Genomic DNA, 19,035 nt, shown 5'->3' with positions numbered 1-19,035 from the left:
GAATTGAGTTATTTGCATTTTTAATGTATTTCAAATATAAAAAAATGTAAAAAGAAACGAGCAGAATGTGCCATCTTTTTTATCCAACTAATTAATTAATCGATAACTAAAATCGTCTTAATTTACAGGCGACCTCATAATGCTTCTTTAATATTTAACATTTACTCAGATTGCATTGTAATTGATTGTGTATCAAATTTTCAACCGAAAGGATTGAGAATATTAGAGGTAAGGTCGTTTTTCCAGGCTTCAGTTGTGTTTTAATTTGACGAGGTTCATCAGCATTATGGCTGCAGCAGCAAAAATCAGGATTATATTAATCCTGGGAGATATAAAAATAGTCATAAAATGCAGCATGTCAGTTTAATAGACTCCACAGATGCAACTACAGTCAGATGTGTTTGCAGATGATCAGACGGTTTTACACACACTGCAGCTTTCACACTGGATTTGTACATAATTATATATTTTTTATATAATATATTATCTTGTTGCTCTTGTAAATTATAGTACTTCTGTGTGAGGGTGTGATTAATAATCAACTTTTGTCAAAAAAACTCATTAAATAAAAATCCTCATCTTTAAGGCTTTAAACTCTAAGACTTAGTGGCTTTTTGAGTATTGATTAAAGTATTTTACATTCTCTGTAAAATACTTTTATTTTAAATATGTTTTATTTAAAATAGATACATATTTAAAATAAAACATATAAATTAAATTAACATATATCCTTCCACAGGAAGTAATTTGATTAGAGCTGAAACGATTAATCGCATTAATTATCAAATAATTTATAAATTGATCAATATTTAACCGTTTGCTGGGGAAAAAATCTACATATTCAAAGAAAAGATTCAGATGAAACTACAAAATGTATTTATATTTAGCATTTAAGATAAAATAAACCACCTTTGTTTGTAAATATGTTTACAAAGAAGCCTCATAATTTCAGCTTCATCTGGTTTAAATTCACTACAGGAATTATTTTGTTTTGCATTTTAATTAAAAAATGCAAACATGCTGTCGTCTGCCTGCTTCAAGGTTCGACATATTTATTCAAACTAATATTTGGTTGCAACAGATGTAGGGTTGAAAGGATTAATCAGATTCATCGTGATGAATCGATTATTCCAATAATCAACTAATTATTAATCAAAAAGGCAATTTTGCAGTAATTAAGCCTAAGCTAAACAGAAAAGATGTAGATTTTCATCTAAAATAACAAACGTTTGCCTGTAAATACATTCTAGAAAACCTCGTATGGCATAGCTTTAGCTTCACCTTTAATTATCCAGTTATTAATCAATTCATCTAAATAATATCTGATCAGCCAACACTGCATTGATGTCCAGCAGGAAGGCCTGAGATTTTCACATGTTGATGTTAGAAGGATGTTTTAGCTGCAGATCAAGTGTTTACTAAATTAATGCTGTTATTGCATTTTAGACATAAAAAGGGATATTTTGGTTTATTTGCATCTTTTAATGCAAAAACAGAAAAATGTGTTTAAAGTTCCAGTTTTAAATCTGATTAACTGTCAGAATAGTTAAAGTAGAGAAACTCCATCAACCCTCCCAGCTGCTCAACCAGCCAGACTTTAGTCATTCTTATCATTTGAAAGCAATCCTGACTTTAGCAGCCGTGTTTGCAGAAGGAGGAGGAATCACTCGTTGTGTTTGGCGCTGGAGAAGCTGGAAGGTGACAGTTTACTCCAGCAGCTGGAGGCTGAGTTGGCTCGCTGTGTGTGAATGCGAGTGCTGGACAGCGTGTTTGTTAGCCATCGTTTCCCCACCGGGATGTGTCGACATGCTCAGCTCTCCGTCCACTCACTGCGACTGGCAAACAGCGTGAGAGTTTGTGTGTGAGCAGAAAAAACTCTCAGCTGTTTACATCTGGTTGCTATGGCGAATCCGCGAACGCCAATGAGCCGCAGCAGCTGTTAGCATCCCAAACTCAGCATTCACACACGACTAGCTGTTTATCAAAGATGACAAACTAAAAACTATTCTGGCTAGATTTAAAAACAATAAAACTATTTCCTACAAATTTCTGGTTGATCATCTTTTATCTATTTATGCTTTTATGATTCACTCTTTGATTTTGCCCAGGTTTGTATTTTAGTAAAAATCACAGGATGGTTGTTGTAAAATAAATTAAACTTAAGGCAAAAACCTGGATGAACATTTTTTAAGATGTTGAACTGCCAACTTTTGCCTAATGCCTTCCCTCCTTCACCTTCACCCTCTTTCCTGTCTGAATATTTTCACATAAAGGCCACAAGACAACAAAACCTCAAAAACAAAAAAGAAGTTAAAAACGCTGAGAAATGTGGATGTTTGGAGATATTTCATGTAGGTGTGAGTGAGTAAGAAATAAATGTCAGCAGGTGAGTAATTATCTCCTGATTAAAATAATCCAGCTCTGATCTCAACATTCGAGGAGCAAAGATATGCTAATTTCTTCCTAAGGAGTGAAAACTGAAAGCTTTTGTTACGTAAACAGAAGAAAACAAAGCGGAGCAGCTAATCAGGTTCTATTCATCCACTACACAATGATTTTAATCAGCTGGCTGCTTTTCAGACTTCCTGAAGGAAAATCTTTTTCAAAACGTCGAGTTCAGAGCATCAAAGTCGAGTCGACAACAAATCTGTACACAACGGACTAAAAACAGACTCAGTCTGATTCTTGCAGAGGTAAATGTTCACATTTTGTCACATTAAAACCACAAACTTTTATGGATTTAGTGTTTTACATAAAAGATTTGTTTAAGTTGCACTGAAAGATTTCAGACTTTATTTGGAAAGACAAATTAGAAAAACACAAATTCTTCTCTGATCATAGCAAACACTTGGACGGCACTGCAGCTGTAGCTTGATATAAAGTCAAAAGCTTCAGTAGCTTAATGAGTATAAACACTTTTGATGCCAACTGAGGAACATTTTTCCATTTCAGATAAATGTTTTTGTATTGATCCAAAATCAGTATCATTGGTATCGACCGGTAAGAGTCTGATCGGTGCATCTCAACTGGCACTAAAATATCTCAAACTGATTTAGTCACCTGACCTTTAGCTTCATAATTAACGTAAAGAATCCTGTCAGATGTCATTAATGTCACCGTTTGTGAATTAACTCTGTGGAAATATCGCTGCACTGCTCTGTCCCTCATTCACAGGTCAGACAGTAAAAAGTGTTTCTTGAACAAATCCAGTGGTTTGCTCTGAGCTTTGCACCTTTACACACTTAACCTGCCAGTGAGAAACGGATCGATCAGGAAGGCAGCAACACGGCTTCACACCTGCTCTGCTGTGTTGGGAAACCCCACCGACATCACTTCCTTCCTCTGTCGAACACCGGGAGGCGCTCCGACTGTCGCCTTTCTAGGCTGCTAAACGTTTCTAAAAGGAGAACAAGTTGTAGATATCCGACTTCATTATCCCGTCCTTTTAGTTTATTTAAAGAAACAAGTAAAAAATGTTTTTTTGGTAAAAGATACGAGAGCCATTCCACCGACATTTAAACGAAGCTTTGTCCGTTTATATTTCCAAACGTCTTCGCATCTAAAACTGGTTTTAATCAGAAGATTAAACTTTAGCCGTCAACACGTCCAAACATGCCTCATCAACACAAAGTAGCTCAAAATCGCAGATTAAAGATGAACATATTGATGATGACAGTTTGTCTGCTGTCATTGTAATTTGATACACATCTTGTATGCCACTGCAACTAATGATTATTTTATTAACTGAATATTCTGACAATTAATTGACTAATCAGATGAACAAATTGGCACATTCTGCAGATTTTTCATATTTTATACAATATTAGAAATACATAAAAATGCAAACAATTCATTTCCTGATTTCAATAAGAAAATAAACATTTTATTGCATAAAATGTAAAAGTTTCTAGGGAAAATATCCTAACACAAAACTAATTTACAAGTAACATTTCAGCAAGATGTTTGAGGTTATTTTACGTAAATAATTCCTTAATATTGATGGAAAAGTTCAAGTTCAAGATTATTTCACAAAAATGTTTGTTATAAGTTTAATAATCTGACAGTGGAACTAACATTTTTTTAACCAGGATTTTGTGTTTTTGCAGTGTATTTTATTGATGTCGTGGCAGGAAGCCATATGCGTGAGGTGTTACCTTAAAATAAATCCCCAGGTTGCTTCCTGTTAATGTCAATTAAGCTCATCATCATCTGGGCTTCAGAAATAATTTGAAGATTTTATGAATTAGAAGCAAATAAATTCATTTTGGTTTAAATCAGGAAACTTTTGTCAGACAGTGAGAAAAAGAAAAGATGCATGTAAACATCTGCTTTCAACTGGAAACAACTGAAAACAAATATGAAATAATGTCAAACTTTGATTTAGTTAGTGGCACAAGATAGAAAAAAACAACAACTTGTGTGAAATAAAGACGGAGATGAAAGAGGATTTGAATACACACTCCCATCTGTGAGTGGGGAACAATTTCAGAGAGGAAATCCCCCCCGAGTACAAAGTGTGGAAATTCATCCTGCTGTCTCGTTGGGCTGTGGCAGGCGCCGCCCCGTGCCTCTGAACCAACGTGTGTGTCCTTGTTCCACGATACAGTTACGCAGACTGTCATACGATTCCCAGGAGGAGAAGAGCAGCGAGGTTTCTCTGACAAAGAGGAGTTCAGCTCTGGTCTCTGGAGACGAAGCTCGGCGCTCTGCATCGCCACACAAACATTTCACCAGGGCGAATTTTAAACCTTCCTAGTTCTCTGCAGTGAACATGTGTGCACTAGGAAGGCTGTCTTTACTCACAACCTCCATTTTTCTTCCTGTTTCCGTTGAATCATCAGATTCACAAATTTGATGCCTGTTTGATTCCTGCTTCTCAATCTGCAACTTAAAGGTGATTACTAACATTAACAGGTTAGTACAGATCTATGATCTTCTGCACAATAATATCCAAAGTGCGGCCCGGGGCCATTTTGCAGACCTTGAAACGTTTTTGTGCGGCCCTCAATCGTCATTAAGACCGGATAAATTTGGTTTTCCAGGCAGTTGGTGCAGATACACATTTAAAACAAAGTTTTGGTGCAATTTCCAAAAAACTTACAGGCAGTTTAACATCTTACAATGCAACACACAGTATTCATCCAGATTTCAGCTTTAAATTTAATTCATCTTAATAGTAAAAGGGACAACAAACATTTTATTTTAGTGATTTTTACTGTGAATTTTTTTACTAGTGAATCATAAAGCATAAATAGATAGAAGATGAACAACCTGAAGGAAATGATTTGTCTTTTTTAAATCTGGTAAAACCTTTTGTGTTTTAAATCAGATTTCAGTCTGAGGAGTTTTAGGGTCTCTGTCACTTTAATTCCAGGCAGGGTGCTGCTGGCCACGCCCCCAACTCAACATTTACACTCACACAACAAAATGGAAGCAAACAGATGTGCTATTATACAACCGTACCTCTTTGAAAAGCATTAGTGGAGCCTCCTGCACAACCAACCAGAATGCAGCAAGTGGTTTCTGGATGGTGAGTCGACAACAAAAATCTCATCTTTTCCAGCAGCCATTGTACAGCGTTTTAAATGATCTTTTTAAATTACCCCAGAGCCATTGTGCAGTGCAGAAACCAAACAACATAAATCAACAAGGTGTTTTTTAAGTGCTTGGTTTGCTTATAGAAGCAGAGGAAACGCAAATAAAAGTACAAAAACATGAAAAAACTGTCCGTGCAGGTGCAGATAAACTTCCAGAACAGTTGCCATATTTCTGCAGTTGAACCAAAAAATAAAAACAAAAATAAAACCTTTTACGATCTCTCTTCAGAAGATATTCCTGACCGTGTTTTCTCTTTTATTTTTTATGCGACCTTTCTCATCACTCTCACAAAATGAAGCAGCAGAGGAAGCGTTTTGAAAGGGGACGTGGCCCCTGGCTCCTCGGCGGAGGCCCGGGTCAGAGCAGAGAGCTGCAGCGGTAATTACTGAGCGACTGATTGCTGACAGGACCTTCCAGCAGCCTGTGGTTAGCTGCATGGAGGCAAAGGAAGCCTGACACAAGCTCTGCTGACGACTCGCACTCTCAGGGCAAAGATGTCATTTTCTCTTTCTGAAAGCTGCAAAAAACAACAAACTACGTCAACTTCAGTCTGAGTCTCTGTGGAGGCGAACGGAGCAGATTATTTACCTCCCAAAATGTAGACGTGCCATAGAAATAATTCTAGAAGGTGAATTTAAAAAGCAACCCGGCTGGAGTGGGAGGACTGTGTGATTGCATCACTTCCCAACTGGATGATGCCGGTTTCTTCGGCAGGCTGGTCATTTGTGAGCGGTGGGGACGGAGTGGACGCTCTGACATGGAGCTACGCTAACCGGACCGGCGGAGAACCTCACACTCTGAGGCAGATTCAGGACAATCTCGTCTTATTTTAAAAGATGAATTAGCACATCTATGAATCTGCAGCATTAGAGCAAAAAACTAATGCAGAAGCTAATCGGTGAAGCGGAAGCAGGAGCCACTTCACACACACGAACAAAACATCGGCGCTTTGAGGGTTTTTATAATGAAAAGTTAATAAAAATGAAGTTTCTCTGTCTGGAAATGTGTTTTATGAGAAAGGGACGGGACAAACATCTTTGTGTGAAATATAATACTGAAATATTTTTAAATATAGAAATGTTTACTTCACATCAAATCGGTGAATAAGTTTTACATCAGAAATCTGAAGCTGAACAGAAATCAACCTTTAGATTGAGAGTCAGCGCACAGCCTCAGTTATTACAGACAGAAACCAGAGATCAGGATGACCTCTGACCTTAAAGAACAAGATAAACTCATCCATGAGTTTATCTTTAGTCGCGTTTCTCAGGTCTTCTGGAGAAGCAGCACTCAGTTTCTACGCACCACAAATCTGGAACAAACTTCCAGAAAACTACCAAACTGCTGAAACAGTGGCAGGTTTTCTATTACAATGGGCACAAAAGCACAATTACAGTGTTTCCATTAAATACAAAATGTGATTAAAGTCACAATAAGTTGAATAAGTTTGACATGAAGCCTCCTCCTGCAACTGCTTCCTGTCTTCTTCTTGGTTTCCACCAGTAGTAACATCCTGTTTCTGATCATGTGACTCGTGTTATTAAAAAACTAGTTGTTTTTTTTTTTATTTCCATGTTTCCCATTCAGCAAAATTATTTTCAAAATATCAAATTATTTGGTCAATAGAAATGCAGCTGCTGACTTTATATCAAAACTAAAATCACTTTAAACTGCCTGGAATCTGAACAATCAATCATCAATAATTGTTTTTAAATAATCAGAACTGGTCAAACTGGAGCTCCAGTTAAATAAAACCCAAACCAGCAGCTGTCCTACCTCAGATGGTTTCTTGTGCGGGAGGCGGACCCAGGTGCTGCTGGTGCCGGTATTCTTAGAGGACCTGGACCACGACGTCACCTGACCTGCAGGACCGGTACAAACACAGATCAATAATCCGTTTCTGGTCCCTTTATGATTGTAATTAAAGAAAAAAATTCAGTTTGTTTGAGATGTGAAATCCTTCGCTGCAGTTCGTTAAAAAACTGGAGAAATGCCGAAACAATGATGAGGGCTGAACAATGAATGAGCAGGAAATCTGCTCAACAAATTATTATGGAGCTCAAAGTTTCTATCTTTTAAAATGAATTATTCTTTTATTTCTTATTTTATTTGTTATATAAAATAGATTATGAAGAATTTCTAGGGTGTAAATTGGCAGAGTTGGTCATTATTATGATGTTATTTACATGATACATAATAATAATTACATAATAACATAATAATAATTGTTATTACTTTGGGTCTGTAGTTTTTCCTGTTGTTAGTTTGTAATCATTTTGTTTAAAATTACATATTTGTTAGTATAGTATATTGAAAAGGCATATAAATTAAGTAATGTTGACTCCTTTCCAAGCAGAAAACTAACACTAAGCTGATTATGTTGCTCTTGGTTAATCATGCACGTTTTCTCTCGTCCGACTGATCACTAGTTTTTAACAACTTGTTTGAATTAAATTAATAAATGAATAAATTAAATGGAAAAGCTGCCAAACAAACCGCGGCTGAAGGCTTTAACTGATGACGATCCATGAAGAGGTTAATTAGGTAGCGACAATATAAATAACATCTTGTTAACGCCCTGCTCCACTACGCTCCATTACCAGCTCATTAATACACAACTTAATTGTAATTAAGCAGAGGCTGGAGCCAGCATCCACCCACCACTTCACCCAGCAGCTCCACCGGGTTTCACTGCTTTTACATCCGCCGCCCTTCAACACTCAAACCATGTCTGACTGAGTCTGCATACCGAAGAATGATAAATATAATTAGACAGCATCCTTTGGAATGAATTTGGGTTTAATGTGGCACATCAGAGTCTGAGCGCCTGTGAGCGAGTTCAACATGTTCAACATGTTCAACATCCTCCCCATCGCCAGCAGAGCCGCCGCCATGCTGGCTTCACTCCTCAGCAGCTAGCAAGCTAGCAAGCTAGCACCGCTCAGGGAGGACAAGCTGCAGCGCTGGCCTTCAGAGGTCACCCACTTCTTCTACACAGAGACACACACACATCCCGACACGCAAACACACACAGAAATCACACACACACACGTCCATGTACCGAGACACACACCCACACACACACCCCAACCCACGCCCACACACAGAGCAAAATCAGTGAAGGAGTGTGTGTTTATCGATGAGGATTAAGCCGTAAGTTTGTCGCTGCCAAACATTAAAACCTTTTAGACTTTCAGTTGCTCCAAATGACCTGAAACACGTAAAGAATATCGGCTAGAAACACCAAATTTACCGATGTTATGTCGACACGATGCGTGTTGCTGTTTACATCCGGATATTTCGCTGCAGGACAAAAAGATGATTCTTTTCTGTTGCTGAATACGGCAAAATGAAACCTGAACATTTGGGAATTATTAAGAAGTTATTGTCATTAACGATAACATTGTTGTTTTCAGACCATTTCCAGTAATATAATGGTAATGAAATAATAATAAAGCAAGAACAGATTCTCAAAGATCAATAAACTTTAAATAAACATTTAATGCTGGAACTGGAAGACATTTTAAATATCCAAAATAGATAAACAACAAATAAAATGAATTATAAAGTCTCTGCTGGTTGAGACCAAAACACCAGACTGAAAACTTTGATCATCCAGTTTTTGGTGGAAAGAGAGAAATGATAAATCATGCAAATAGAAAGTATTGATCTCGCTTTAATTTATCCTGCGATTAATTGATTTCTTGGCCTGGCAGCGAACGGCCCGGAGCGTCGCCAGAGCGACGAGGGCATGATGAGGTCGTGTGTTTGGTTTTAGGCTCAGGTCAGCACAGCCGGTCCTGTGACCGACCCAGAGCAGTCGGGCCACACATCAGGAAGAAACCGGAGCAGTCGCTAACTCCACGCTGAAGCACCAAAATCTCCTAATGGGAGTTTGGTTCAAGCTCCAAACAGACAGGAAGCTTACGCTCAATTACTCTTAATGAGGAGCACATTGCTCTCCTCGTGCAGCCATGCAGAGTTCTCCAGGATCTGCAGAAACCATCAGACGTTCACGTTCTGGTGAAGTAAAAGTCCAGTTAAAGAGCAACGTGAGCACTGGTCCAGGGTCACATGAACAAAAAACCCGTCAGAGCAAAAATCACAGAACATCTGAACCAGAATGTTTGTGCAATGATTTCTATCTGTCTGCAAAACTCCATGTGCTAATCTTCTGCACACTACACTGTAAAAACACTAAATCTTACCAAGTATTCTGGTTTAATATCCGAACCCTCTAGAGCAGGGGTGGGCAACTCCAGGCCTCGAGGGCCGGTCACCTGCAAATTTTAGATGTATCTCTACTTCAACACACCTGAGTCAAATAATGAGGTCATTAGCAGGACTCTGGAGAACTTGACTGCACTTAGGAGGTGATTCAGCTATTGGATTCAAACGTGTTGAATCAGGGAGACATCTAAGAGCTGCAGGACACCGGCCCTCGAGGACCAGGATTGCCCACCCCTGCTCTAGAGCAAATATCCTATAAGTGACTTTTCAGCAAGAAATAAGAGCTTCATTTAAGTAAATAATTCTTTAATATTGATGAGAAAGTTCTAGATTATTTAACTTATAACAAGACATTTTCCTATTTTATAAGTGAAATAACCTTATTTACTTCTATTGACTAAAAAAAGCTCGTATATCTTACTGAAAAGTTACTTGTAAGTTAGTTTTGTTTTATTTCAACTGTACTATTAACCAATCCATCAAATTTTATTTGTATATCACATTTCAAAGAGCTTTACATCATAAAAACATAAAAGCACAAAGTCATAGAAACACAGTCAACAATTGAAATATTAAATTTTCCCATCATTACACATCATATTGTTGATGAATGTTTCATTTACGATGTTTCAAAGTCAACTCTAAGTAGGTGGGCTTTCAGCTGTTTTTCTGGAGTTTATTCCAGATTTGCGGTGCATATCCTACGATACCAACTAAACAAACACAAAAAATAGCAGGTAGATTTAGTGTTTTTGCAGTGTAGCTATGCTACCACATGGCAGCTGCTCGACTCCGTCACCGTGACCCGATAACCAAACATGCAGGCGAAGCCTACCATCATGGCTGCGTGTTAATTAGAAGCTGCACAGCAGCCAAAATTATCCTGGGCATCCTTCAATTAGAAACCTGATAACCTCCAGCTGCAGCTGCAGAGGTCAGGCGAAAACGCAGAGCAGCACAAGCGGCCCATTAAAGATGCTGCAAAAATGCTGCACAGACCTGACATCGACAGAGGTCCGGCAGCGCCGCGTGAAAACTGCTTCATAATCAGTCTGACTCAGACACAAACAGAACAAGGTAGTTTACTTACATTTACTTCAGGACTTTTGCTACTTTTTTACTTTTACCTGAGTAATTTTATCCTGAAGTATTTCTGCTCTTACTTGAGTGAAATTTCTGGATTTTCTTCCCACTGAATGAAAATCAAACATGTTTTAACCAGAAACTCACCAGACTCAGACCAGCAGCTTCTGTTACAGTTTCAGAAGATTTGAAACATTTTATTTTGTTATTTTTTGTCACTTATATGAATTTTTGTCATTTTTGTCCTTAAAATACCGAAATGTCCACTATACTTTATATTTTAGTTAATCCAATTATGTAATTTTTAAATATTAAATGTTATTCAGTACTTGAGTTGATGTTTTACCAAATATTTTTTACTTTTACTTGAGTAAAAACATATGGAGGCAGTTCTACTCGTACTTGAGTAATATATTGGCCTCTGGACACAAAACATTAAAAATGCTTCATTCTTTCTCTAAACTCCTGCAGAAATCTCATTTTTAATTGTCAGCAGTTCTCGTGTCTAATAAAATATATTTTCCACATCAGCAAGAGTAAAGTGACCCTAGATATTTTGTTTCTGAAACATTATTTTTGCTGCTGCTTCACTAATCGATCACTTTGAAACGTCTTGTTTTTCTAGCACCAAGAAAACAATTCCTGTCAACTGGAAACCAAATAAATCACCACATACTGACATCTGGACAAACCGTCTTACTGAATATAAACATCTGGAAACATCAGGGAGATAAAATAGTTGGACTCATCAATATTTGGAAATCAGTTTTAGAAGATAAACACCTGGGGGCGATGCAAGACACACCCCAAAAAACTAGAAGTAAAATATCTGCACTGATTAAATAAAAAAATATTCACCCTAATATCTGCTACTGACCTTTATTATTAATAAGTTAACTGAATTACTTTGTTTCTGGATGTTGACTAAACGTAAAAACTGATTTTTATGTTTAGTCAACAATGTTACTTTAGCTAATGGCTAAAGTAATTTTTATAAAATGATACTTTGTAGATTCATTGATTGATTTTTGCATTATTGATAATTAGACAGCAAAATGTTATTTATTTACTCCTCTGATCATGTTGTTCTTTCAAAAATTGGACATTTTTTGAGTTTGTCTACTCCAGTTAATGATTAATCGATGACTAAATTAGTTGACGATTGTTTCAGTAATCGATTAATCATGGTTAATCTGATTAATCGTTTCAGCCCAAGTAAAAATTATTCCATTTTTATTTTTATTCCAATTTACAAATAAAAAGGAGCTGAACCCAAATGCATCTCATACATCTGACTTTTATTTTCATTCAACCTCCTAATCATGCTCCAGTTCTTGTTGGTTAAAATGAGGAAAAAACAAACTCATGTTTGCGTCTGTAACTAATAAAACCTTTAACATTTTTATACTTGTGCCATGAACTCAGAAAAACTTCCACTTCCAGATAAAAACATCCACATTTCATCTTTCTCCCACTTACTGTCAGTGGTGTCGGAGTCGTTGCTGCTTGTGGAGTATTTCCTCCTCTTCTTCTCGCTCTCCATCTGTCAGCGGGGGGCGAGAGAGAGAGAGAGAGAAGGACGAGTGAGAAGATGTTCGCATGAAAACAAGAGCTAGCGACAGAAAGCAGCGATCTGTCAGAGAGCCTTCACATATTCACACTGAAACATTTAATATGCAACATTCAGTGCGAGATAATTGAGTGACTCTTTTTAAAAAAATTACTTTTAGGTGTATTTTACTTTCACTTGAGTAATTTTATCCTGAAGTATTTCTACTCTTATTGGGTAAAGTTTTTGGGTATTCTGCTTCTGTTTTGACTTCAACCTGTTTAGTGAAACCAAACGAACCCAGAATAAAACAAAAAGGAAACAGAAAAACTTCCAAAAGCAGCTGCTTCATGAAAGACTGAGAAATGGTTTCAAAATCAGATCAATGTCTTCTACTGGAAGAGAACTGGAAAAAAATGCAACTTTCTTTAAAAACGATTGCGTCATATTGAAAATGTTTACTGAGTTCATTAGATTTGGGTGCAACAAAGTCACTGAATAGTAGAAATGAAAGGAGAAAGCAAAAAACATTGAATGTTTTCTAAAAAGATTTTAATTTGTAATAATTGTCCTTTTAATTTCAATAACAAATATAAAACCTACAAACCATCTGATACTCTTGCATTAAGGTGACGCACTGCAGGTTTACAGGAAATAACAGAAGTAAAGATTCTACAGAAACTCGCAGAAAAACAGAGAAAATATCAAGTCAAAGCAATACTTAATACATCGTAATCCTGTTCTATAAATCAAGTTCTCTTGCAGGAAAATCCAGAGAAATATTTCCATCCCATAGCTGCATGATTTAATAAAACAACATTTAGAGTGTTTTGAAAGAAAACGGAAAGATTTCAGAAAGTCGGCGCTGCAGTTCGAAACAAAGATTAAATTCAGAGTCCTGTGAGTCAAACATGGTGATTAATCGTTAAGTTTTTGTTTTCTATCATCGACTTAAAGTTAAAATCCAACTTTCACTTTTCACAACAACAAAGCTTGTTGTGAAAACCGCAGTTTGGCCTCAGAAAGACACTTTAATGGTTCTGCTTTTGTTCTGAGTTTCACGGTGATGCATGAGTTTCTGTCCAGGGCTGCAGAGACGAGAAATGAGATGAAAGGAGGAAAAACAACCGAGTGAAGACTGACGAAGAACAGAGAGCAGCTATGAATAAAAATAAATATTACAGGTGAGAAGAAGAGGAGAGAATAACGGAGAAATTAAGACAAAATGATCAGTAATGACCGGCAGCTGGAACCAACATTTAAATGAATTAAACTAATATTAGAATATTTTGTGTTATTCTGAAAGATTGTATTTATAACATTACTACTTATCTTTTAGATATGCATAAGTTCTCTCTCTCAGACATCAAAGAAGTTCAGATTTGAAAATAATCTCTTTGCTGAAGTTTCAGCAAAATTAATTTCTGATTGGCCGATCAATACCTTCTGATGGCTCCTCTCCCAGAAACTTTGGTCTAATTTCCAAAAGCAAGATCTGCTGTCAATCAATAGGAAAACAAGTTTTATATCTGCAAGAAATACTCAACCTCATTGACTACATCGACCCGAAAATATCAGAACAAATCGAGAATTTATAAAGTAAAACCATGGATACCATAAATGGGTCAATGAGCATCAATCAATGGATGGGTAAATAGAATAAAGTAAAATTTAAATTCCTCATACAAAAGACTTCATGGATTCTTAGAGGACTCAGGGTTTCTGCAGGCTGAACAAACTGAAATATAAAACTTTTTAAGACCATTATGAATTAAATCTAAGACCTTTATCAAGACAGAAATGTTCAAATTAAATCATATGTGTGATTTATATCAACAGAAGTGAGCCAATGTTTAAGATGAACATCATCCAGGCAACTGGTGATAAATTTTCATAATGGATGTAAAAAAGCTAGCTAGCGTTAGCAGCTAGTTACCGGTAGCCACAGAACGCAGTCTGCTAAAACTACATAGAAAAGACAAGCCTCAATATTCCCCAACATCAACATTTAATACCTCTAAGGATATATTTTTTTATGTATTTAATCCATTTTAAGGACTTAAAAATTCACTGGCCTTTTCTACGACCTCTAAAACTTTAACTACAGGGATTTCTTCAGAAAGAGCATCTTTTCTCCCGCAGCCAGGATCTGATCGATCTGCAATCTGTCAAAAATTACTTAAGCAGTTCCATCTCACAGCAGACCTTCCTGTCAGCTTCAGCTGCTTCCCACTCCAAGTTAATGTGCAACTCGGGGAAAAACGTCGTCGGCTCATGAAGCCTGAGGGGAAGTAAAGCAAGAATGCATATAAATATACATGAAGCCAAAAGGAAATTAGCTTAAATGAAAAAGTTCACCACGACTGGAAAATCGGAGAAATAAAAACCTGAGAGATGAATCATCCTGCAGCTAAAACAGCAAAGCTCCTTCACCTGCAGCTTCATGGAGACATTAAAGGTGCTTCCATGAGCAGGTCAGGATCTATGGTCTATGCAAAACCCTGAGACAGAAGCCCTAGAACCGCTCACTGACCAGACTGGAATCCAGACAAGCCGCTGCTGGCCACGCCCCCAACTCAACGTTTACAAATTATACAACTGTACATCTTTGAAAAGCATTAGTGGAGCATCCTGCACATCCAACAAGAATGCAGCAAGTGGTTTCTGGATGGCAAGTCTGGACCGGACCTGTCATGATAACAAATTTTGCTGAATGAAAGAATTTATTGCCACAACAATATTGTTGTTTTGAGAACTTTTTCATGTCATATAATGGTGATAATGCAAGAACACATGATCAAAGATCAACAAACTTTAAATTCTAATGAACATTTAAAATCAGAAGACATTTTAAATATACAAAATAAATAAACAACAGAATGAATTATGGAGTCTCTGGAAACAAAACTGTCCTTCCAAAAAAGGTTTAGTTGAGACCAAAGCAGCAGACTGAAGAAAAACGATAAATTTACACTCCTTTTGCATTTCCATGCAAATGGAAATTATTGAGCTTGTTTTAATTTATCATGTGATTGATTAATTGATTTACTTTGACAGGCGTATCAACAACAAAACTCTTGTCTTTTCCAGCAGCCATTGTACAGCACATACAAAGGGAAAACCAGCTGACCAAACATGCTGGAGATCAGCTGGGGTTGATAGGCAACATCACAGTGCCTGTCAAATGTGATTTCTTGAAACTTATTGCCAGAAAACAACGAGGTGTTTGTTTAAAAACGCTGAGTCTGTCTTTAGAAGAAACTCAGACTCAAATGGAAAAACAAAACATGCAAAATGTGAGAACAAAAAAAATGAGAAACCATCAAATGAAACAGCAACGATTCTGAAATTCACTTCGAGCAAACTTCCACATCCAGGCAGGAAACCCAGAAAGAGGCGGTTTAGTGTGCAGAGGGCAGATTTATGTGGCAGTAAAACGGGGCAATTCCCTCTTATGTGGGACTCTTCCTGTTCTTCAGTCTCCCCGCCTGCCGTGCGCACACTTAACCGCTCTGACATTTATGCTGACAAAAAAAATACACAGCTCTCCCTTCCAGTCTGCTTTTTCTATTCCAGAGAAGCTTTTTTATTCCCCTTCCCTCTCCCTCGCCTCGCGCCAGCCCCTGTGCTTTACAATAACAAGGAGGGATGCAGGGAGTCTGTGGAGGAAGGTTAAGTACATTATTGACTTCCTCAGCCTCTCGCTTTCTCTCCGTTTCTCCACATCTCCCCGCCTGTCAGCCCCTTCCTCGTCTCTCTGATTCTGACGGGAGCGTTTAGGAGCATCACTCTCTGATCCGTCTCAGGGTTCGTTTATTTTTCCTACTAAACTGTAAAACGAACCACTTGAGCCACATTCTGCTTTCTTTATTTCTGGCAGAGTGGTTGACTCCTTACTACCTGACTGACCAGAGGAGGCTCCAAAAAATGTACGAAATCTTTACAAAAATCTGCTCAAAAGATGTTCACATAAAAAATAATAATAAAACAATTTTCAGTTATTTTGTTTTCAATATCACAAAATTTTAACTTGGGCTGCAATTATTCTATCGATTCTTCTGACAATTAATTGGCTAAAAAAAGACGCCACATTCTACAGATTTTTTACTAAACTACTAAAGCCTCTTTGTTCAACAAACAAATAATTCAACTGATTTTTTAAAGAAGAAAATTAACATTTCATAGCATAAACTGTAATAACACAGCTATCCTTTAATGAAGCTATGCTACTTAAGGAGTTTTGAGCAAAATGTGTTTACAGACAAAAGTTTCATCTCTAATTCAAAATGTTTATATGTTGGTATAATGGCTTCATTAATGACCTGAACATGCTGATTTTTCACCAAACAGACTTTTTCTGTATACTCAAATTAACAATCAGTTACTACACTGATTGACGATTATTTCAAAAATCGATTGATGACGATTAATCCGATTAAACGTTTGAGCCCTGATTTAAACAAAGATACGGTTCTCTACTTTTGAGAAAACTCCAGTTTTTTCCTGTTTCTCAGGGTCATGAACTGTTAGGACACAAAGGAAGCAAATGCTGCTGAAAAACGAGGCAGAAAACAAAAACAAAAACAAGAATGCTTGACTGAACTGAACTTCAAATAAACTGAGAAAAGCTTACAACGATTTAGTAAAACTTTCTAACAGAAGAGAAGGAAAAGTGCAGGAAAAACAAAAAATAAAATCAGCTCACCTTACTGGAAGCTTTTCCTAAACTAGAACTTTCTTTAGATATTGACCCCATTGACCTTTTTCTTTTTTGGCTTAAAATAACAGAAACAAAAAAATAAAATAAATTCACAGTCAGAGGTGCAGAAACTTTAAATTAATATTTAAAATCTGCAGCAAACATGTTTCATAGTTGAAACATAAAAGCTTGAGTTTTACATCCTGCTTCATGTAAGCAGGATGTAAGCGGAGTAAATTGCTTACTGCGTTAAGCAGAGTAAATTTATGAGCTCTTTAGCAAAGTTCAAACAATAAATTAATGATCTGACTAAAATGCTGTGGGCAAAGAAAAAAGTTTCTTCTGTTGACACAGAGCAGGAAGAGACGATGCCATGTGATGCAGGAGGTAAACACTCAAATTCAAATATTCCCACACAGGGAAACTGTTGCTGTGGGACACCATAACGTTGTTACGAGACCATTTTCAATTGACACAATGGTATAATAACAACGCAATAAAACATCATCAAAGATCAATAAACTTTAAATACTAGTGAACATTTAACACTGGAACTGGGAGACATTTTAAATATCCAGAATAAATAAACAGAAACAACAAATAAAATAAATTATGAAATCTCTGTAAACAAAATTAGCCTTCAAGAAATGGTTTAGTTGAGAACAAGACAAAAGAGTGAATATTTTTTATATTAATTGAACAGTACTAACACTGACATAGTTGACAAAATGAGAAAAAAATTCTATTCATGTAAATAGTTTCACAAAAAGAGCAAAAAGAGGATTTGCTATTTTGCTATTGAGGATATTTTGTACAGTTTTGGCTTAATTGCTGCTCTGACTATGTTGTAAATTTAGCAAATGGCCTTTTTTAACTAAGATAGCTATTATTTCAACAATCGACTAATCACAATTGATTGTTGATTAATTCATTGTGATTAATCAATTAATCTCCCTAAAACATACTATGAAACACTTCTAAAAGGTAGATTTTCTTTTATAAACATAAGATTCTTAGTTTTGCACAAAAATAACACAAAACATCTCAAGAAACTTTTACAGAAAAAGTATTCTGACTTCAATCATGCAAACATGATTCCAGCTGAAGAAGTGCATTCACTTCTGTTCATTATTCAAATTAGTTTGAAACGTTTTCCATCGAAGGAAACTCTGAAGCTCTTTAAATGGGTGTCTGAACTATGAATAATTAAATTGGTAAAAATAAAAACATCAAAAATAAACTGTACTTGAAACAGATCAGAACAGATCATCAACAGCAGTGAAACAAAATCCACCAAAGTTTCAGTTCAGGGGTGTTGAACTTTACGAAACCACAAAGGTTTAGTTTCAAGCAGCACTCGGCAGAAGTGCAACAGAAGGCCGCTTCTGTGTTTGTTCAACTAAATCTAACTTAATGGCTCTCTGTAATCTAGTTCAGATTACCTAAATCTAATGGAATTACTTTATTTCTAATTACTCAGCTAATCTACACAGATTAAACTTGTGTTGCATAAAATCCAGAAAGCCAACAAACAGCACACAACATCCCGACTCGTCTCGGTTCTGAAACAAATCGAAAGATTTTCTTTGAGGAAGCCAGCGCCGCTCGCTGTGAGACGGCTGCAGAATGCATGCTGGGAAAGCCAATCGCCTGGGGAGCTAATTAATTGCCTGACTATGACTCCGTCGAGAGTCCCATGTCTGCCCGAACGCTTAGAGGCGGAACGTCTTAAACGCGCAACAGATCACGCATGAAAAAAACGGAGCATGAGGATAAAAACCATGAGTCACTTGTTTCACAGGCTAATGAAGGAGGATCAGCGAGCGTGTGAGTTGGAGGGAAAGTCAGGTGAGAGCAGCTGGCACTAATCGCTCGT

The 19,035-nt window shown here is 36.9% G+C and overlaps 1 protein-coding gene across 3 annotated transcripts in view; it reads right to left on the bottom strand.

Annotated features, from left to right (window-relative positions):
• The window catches only part of jade2 (jade family PHD finger 2), a 145,550-nt gene that overhangs the window by 114,713 nt on the left and 11,802 nt on the right, over positions 1 to 19,035 (bottom strand). For all 3 annotated transcript variants that reach the window (XR_004340988.1, XM_032576558.1, XM_032576559.1), the window contains exons 2-3: positions 12,391 to 12,454; positions 7,375 to 7,460 (exon numbers count right to left, since the gene is read on the bottom strand). Coding sequence is in view for 2 of the 3 variants with exons in the window: in XM_032576558.1 (XP_032432449.1) it covers positions 7,375 to 7,460; positions 12,391 to 12,454 (150 nt within the window). In the remaining variant the exon portion in view is untranslated. The remainder of the gene's footprint in view (positions 1 to 7,374; positions 7,461 to 12,390; positions 12,455 to 19,035) is intronic.

Source organism: Xiphophorus hellerii, chromosome 11 (genome assembly GCF_003331165.1).
Source record: "Xiphophorus hellerii strain 12219 chromosome 11, Xiphophorus_hellerii-4.1, whole genome shotgun sequence".
Taxonomy (NCBI): domain Eukaryota; kingdom Metazoa; phylum Chordata; class Actinopteri; order Cyprinodontiformes; family Poeciliidae; genus Xiphophorus; species Xiphophorus hellerii.
Note: the sequence above shows the minus strand (reverse complement) of the source record. Positions and strands in the feature narration are given on the sequence as shown.